Below are 6000 nucleotides of genomic sequence, written 5' to 3' on the forward strand. Positions count from 1 at the left end.
CAGAATGAGTGATGCAAGCTGTGAGATTGCTTACGAAAGTGATAAGATAAGTAGGATCCTGCAAAGTGAACTGAAGACTGCATGTTAATAGCGAACATGTGAACATACTCAGTACGGAACTGCACAGCTGGTGCTACCGGAGCCATGTTGTGCTTGCGCATAAAAGTGAACTGACAACATGCCCATCTTTCATGCTTAACTGGCAATCATTTTGTTATTCTAATCCATGATAGTCTTTCAGTGATAATAGTTGCTATGACAAACTAGAAGAAAATAATTAATAAATCTGTATAGCAAATGGTGAACATGTAATTCTTCAAATACATGATCATGTTCTGTGAATATACTCATTTCTATGTAGCAATTTGCATTTACTAATAGGAGGTATATTGTTAATGTTATGGCTAGATGTTAACAATGATAGCACGTTGTAAGCAAAATACTAAACCATTGGCTTAAGGCTACACATTCACAAGTACTACACAGCATACAAAGCCATACTTAGTGGCTATTTTAATTATTCACTTTCCTGTAACACAGCTAAGCTGAAAGATCCACCCACGAGAAATACATTGTAATTGAACAAAATAGTGTCAACTTACTATTATGTGGACGTACTTCTAGCTTCTCTCTAATTTAATCATACAAATTTACAAAACATTAAAACTACGATAATCTAAAAGTGCAAAAACTAAAACAAATAAAACAAAAAGTGTGATGATAATGTTTTGCTAAGTGGCATTGGATCTTTGTGTCATCCCACATGGCCTAATAAAGTAAAGCTACTGACACTTCTGGCAACCGATTATGTTGAACTTCTTCAATGGAAAAACTTCCCACTAACAAGGAGGAACACCATCCCTACAGAGGGTACACTTACTTAGTGATCAATGCACTCTATTTGTTTTACAATGAGATGGCTTACATAAGCCTTACAAAGCTTACGTTAGGCAGAGAACTGCATGTTCCAGTTTTGAACTCTGCTAAATGTGCAAAAAATGAATCGACAGTTCCCAAGAAATTGTACATACTGGTTGTCAGTGGGATGTAAAGACTTGGAATGTTGGCAAATCCCGCACACAAATGTACAACAACAATTTACATTTACAACAAACGATTCTTAAAATACAGGTAGTAAGTAGTATTATGCTATGGCGATATGAAAACTACAGAGTTCTCACATTAACGCCAAATTTTATCAACATGTTAAACAAACAGAAAGTCACACACCTGATACACGTAGATATTAATAATGCTTATCAAGTTTCAACATACTGCGGATGGCAGCGGGTATATTTATGGGCTATTCGTATTTCAATATATGAAGGTAAAACTTTCTCGGGCCTACCTGTTCAATGAGTTGTCTGACGAGGCTCTCTCTCGTTTTCTTTGCTGCTGCCGCTTGTTGTAAGTAAGTCGCCGGAATTAGCCGTTCAGCTAATGTAAAGCTGTGACTATTCATATTTTCACAAAATCGGAGTCGGCTGGAGAGCTTTGCGGTGCTAATTTGTAACTGCCATTCCTAATAAACAGTGCGTCACATGAGGTATGATGTTGATACAGAAATGAAAACAGGTGTCATAGATGGCGAGCACTATCAGACAAATGAAGAGAATACCCCCAAGTGCAAATACTTATTCAACATGAACATGAATTCAAGAATGCACTGTTATATTAAAACAATCGGGGAACATATTAACGATGCACTTGACACGTAAACTGCAAAACTCGTAACTACACATTTTTAACACTTTCCAGCATTTCGCCTGCGTTTCTATGAAATATTTTTGACTTTTGTTTCAAAACAATCCCAAATGCTCACAGAAAATACTGAAATAGCATAAAATTTGCAGAAACCACGTACCAAAACCTCAACACCCTTCCTTCGTTGCTTTCTTTCCCTTGACACATGCGCGCTAGGTATTTCGTCTGTTCACCGTTTTAGTAGCAGTGTTACTCAACAGATGCCGCTAATTGTAGATTAGTAGTAGACTCTATACAGGCGCTCTAATTACTAGGTATTCACAATTAAGGAATGTGTCCAGCAGCTCATACACGAATATATCAAATCAAATACCAAAAACGGCTTTTAATAATCTCTTATTCATTAACTCAAAGCGTACTATAGCCCTCGAGGAAAGACTGTGTAAATCACCGGCGAAATAATAACGCTTGTAATATTTCAATTCTTTTCGGCTGTAAACGTAATTGCAGTTTGGGGTGTGAGTCGGATCAAGTCCGCTTACATTAGGATGGAGTCATAAACATGCTCCGGCAAGCAAATATCCGCAGAAGTTCAAGGTACACGTCTCTGGAAAAACTATTGACGAAACAGTAATTCAGACCAGTGACAACATTTTGAATACCGGTACGTAAGTATTAAAGCTAATAAAAAACGCTAATAAACCTGAAAATTTTTGTCTCAGTCCAAACTAGCATTTAAATGTTAATGAGTGTGCTGACATCGATGTCATTAGCGCAGTCATTGGAACGAAAGAGACTGAGATTTCCCTTGAAATTGTTGAAGGATCCATTCCAGATTTCGTCCGAAACAACTCAAACAAGCCACAGAGAACTTTTTTAAGTACATATGATAGGCAGAAAGAGATTTTAATACCGAAACTGCTACAACTACTCCACCTCACTTGCATTGTTACCACAGATCCGTATCGGAATTAAAGAAAACTTAAGAACTATTCGCCGTCAATACCTCTTACAACAGATTCGTCTGTATCGATCGCTGATGGCAAGCAAACTGAAGAAATAACCTATGCCTACCTCCGTTCGATAACAAGAGCCAAGATAATGGAAAAAAGTGCGTAAAACTTTATGTTTGAGATCAAACGCCTCATTGATATACAATGGAAACTTTCTCCTCGCTGGAAATTTTAAGAGGGCTTAATTAGCACGGCTAGCTGTTACAGTATGTTAACTGTAATTGCCCGATCACCTTTGGGTTTGTAGAGAGCGGAGTAAGCAAGCTCACCAAAGCTATCGACATGGGCTGAGGAGCTGCGGTGGGAGGGGGTAACAAGCCATGCCTGCCTCTCGCTGTGGAGGCACCTTAACCCGCACCTCTTGCATTATGCACGGAGGTAAAAATCATTGTTTTTCGTAACAATAGCAAACTCACGCAGTACTGTTGGATAACCAACGTTGGCTCTAAGCAAAAACAGATTATCAGATAAGGTTTTCGGGAAGAAAGTTTTGGCGTTGACGTTGGTGAGGGGACTCGTTTTGTCCTCTGCTAACGGCGGGAGTTAACCTTTTATCGTCGCGATCACTCACTTTACAGTAGTGGGTTTCGCGCTTTTTTTCTTATTAATATTTATTAATTATTTGCTTTGTTTTCGTGAAAAATTGGAAATGTTCCGTGATGACTTGAATATTTTTCCCATTCTTCTTTAAGAGAGGCCAGAACAGAGCTTCTACATTTTGCATAAATGAGAACATAAATTGATGAAGCATTTTTTTACATAACCTTTTATAAAACGAAAAAAAATCAGCTCTATCCCAAAGGGATTTTCTATGTAGGAAAAAAACATTATAACAAGGTAAACAGGCTCTGTGTACTTCCTTATATATATTGTACTTACATATTTTTATTGGCAATTAAATGTCGATTTGGAAATCTTTCACTTCTCAGCAATTTACCACATAAAACTGATGAAGAATATCTGCTATTAAATTTGCTTTGGTCATAATAAACTTTATCTTGTTAGTTCCTCAATTCTGATACTACACTCCGACTTTTTGTTTTATAGGTTATATCTCACAACCGCACTTTCACCATTCAGTACTTGGCTAAGTAAATTGACATAATTTTGATGCCCATCTAATGTGAATCCTCCACCAATTGATGATGACATGACGAGAGTCTGTTCCAGTCTGTGGATATGTTGTGTGAATCGACCTTTCTTCCGATTCAAGACTAGAGCTGATCGGCAAATTTACAGTTAACATATTGTTCACATTATTGAAATCTCTGCATATTGTTGTGGCCATTACATTGGAAGTTTCGGGAACATATACAAGAAATATTATTTAATCATCACTGGCTGTTCTACAAGATCAAATAAATCCTAATTTGCCTACAAGATTGAACTTAAAATTTCTACTTTTAAAACTTAATCCTCTTATTACCGTATGACTATCGAGTCAATGTACTTTCTAGTTCTTTGATTATTGAAGGCATCAAAATGTTTCATATGTATACAGGGAACGAATGAGGCCATAAAGCTAGCATCATTTTGACTCTATATTTCAGGCAACTTTTAATCATTATTTGTTACGTAAAAACTAAATTTCAGCTTTAGAGGTTATGATCCACATTTCATTTCGTATTGGGCTGACGACCAGTGGTAATCAATCTGTAATGATTTTTGCAAACAGAATGCGTTAATAAAGTCAATAACATCATTCCCAGTTTATACCACTCACCCCGTTATTACCACAAGACAAAAAATCTCTTCAAGTGACAATATAAGATGAGCTCAGCAACACTGTGGAGTAACAATAACTTGCTTGACTGCGGAGAAATCACATATCCTGCAATGGCACTTGTCTCAAGCGTTTTATAATCTTACGAATTCATTGTTTCCGAAGAGAGACAGTGACACAAATAACAAATCAACCAACCACGCTAATCGATAATAATAACTGGACACAAGACAAATTGAATTTCATTGAAACATAACGTGCTGAGGAAGAGGGGAAGCATTTTGGAGGGAGCTGGGAGTTTTTATCTGTTCTGTGGATCGCTGCTACATTCCTGTGTCGATCCACTTAAAATCTGCACTTCCCCTTCGGGTACTGCACATCGTCAGAGTGCAGTTCCTCTTTTTCTCTAGTTGTTCTGCCAAATGACATTCGGATAGCAGGTTTCCAATTTATATCTATACTGGTCTACAACTTATAATATTTAGAATGTCAAAGTTCTCAGCCACAACTACATTTCTGAAGATAAGATAACGAGAATAATCTAGCCATCAATCAGGAACAGAAGTTACATGTACCTTATTTCTTGAAATTATGGTACTAATGCTCCAAAAAGATTTCCTTTCTGCTTATGTTTGAGTTGCATGGGTGAATGTAGTTTCTTATTTGGGTTTGAACAGGAGTCCTCATGTAAGCAGTATCTAGTGTGTGACAAAAATTGTACTAATATTCAATTAAATTGACTAGGAGGAAATATCTCTTCGCCAATATTTGAAGATAGGGTCCAGAGACATTTTCTGAACAAAACTTAATTAAAAGGACTACAAATAAAAGTATGGTACAGCAAAACCTTTTGTTTGAATGGTTGTGATATCACAGACAAATTGTACTCTTTTCCACATTTCTTGTATGAGGAGAAGTCGAAAACCAAAGGGACTTTTGCGATTTCTCGTCATAGGACTTGATGACTCTGCTAGTATTGAGGGCTGAAGTATCGTCATCTACAACAGTTCTATTCAACATGTCACTCTTATTCCCACATTAGTCGCTGTATTGTGGAAGACTGTGAGACATGTCACCTACATTGTCGATCTACACCAAGGAGGAAATGAGGGTAGTGATTCGCTTTTTGTTTGCAGAAGGTGTTGAACCTGCGGAAAATATTCGTCGCACGCATGCGCTGTTTGGTGACAGCTGTTTATTGTGATGCAATATCTACGAATGGATAGAGAGCTTCTAACAGGGAAGAACTTCTCTATGTGTTGAGGAAAGATCAGCAAAGTGATCGACGTCAACAAGTGGAATTTGTTGAGCATATGACAATGGGAAACAGATGGGTCAAATTGGACGAAATCGCCAATACTTTACATATCAGTCATGGTTCAGCGTATTCCATCTTACATAAGAGGATAAATTTTCGGCAGGTGTGTGCAAGGTGGATACCGAAAGAATTATGAGTGCAGCGTAAGGTGCAAAATATGGACATCTGTCGTAAACATTTGGCCCATTATCATCACAAGGGAGATGAATTTTTACAGCAATTCATTACTGTGAACAAAACGT

At 37.4% G+C, this 6000-nt stretch overlaps 1 protein-coding gene across 1 annotated transcript in view; it reads right to left on the reverse strand.

The window, feature by feature from the left end:
• Window positions 1-2012, reverse strand: part of LOC126473137 (O-phosphoseryl-tRNA(Sec) selenium transferase) — a 69651-nt gene extending 67639 nt beyond the window's left edge. The window contains exons 1-2 of the mRNA XM_050099996.1: window positions 1865-2012; window positions 1349-1522 (exon numbers count right to left, since the gene is read on the reverse strand). Coding sequence (XP_049955953.1) covers window positions 1349-1462 — 114 coding nt within the window. The 5' untranslated portion in view covers window positions 1463-1522; window positions 1865-2012. The remainder of the gene's footprint in view (window positions 1-1348; window positions 1523-1864) is intronic.
• Window positions 2013-6000: the final 3988 nt, after the last annotated feature.

This window comes from Schistocerca serialis, chromosome 4 (assembly GCF_023864345.2).
Source record: "Schistocerca serialis cubense isolate TAMUIC-IGC-003099 chromosome 4, iqSchSeri2.2, whole genome shotgun sequence".
Lineage (NCBI taxonomy): Eukaryota > Metazoa > Arthropoda > Insecta > Orthoptera > Acrididae > Schistocerca > Schistocerca serialis.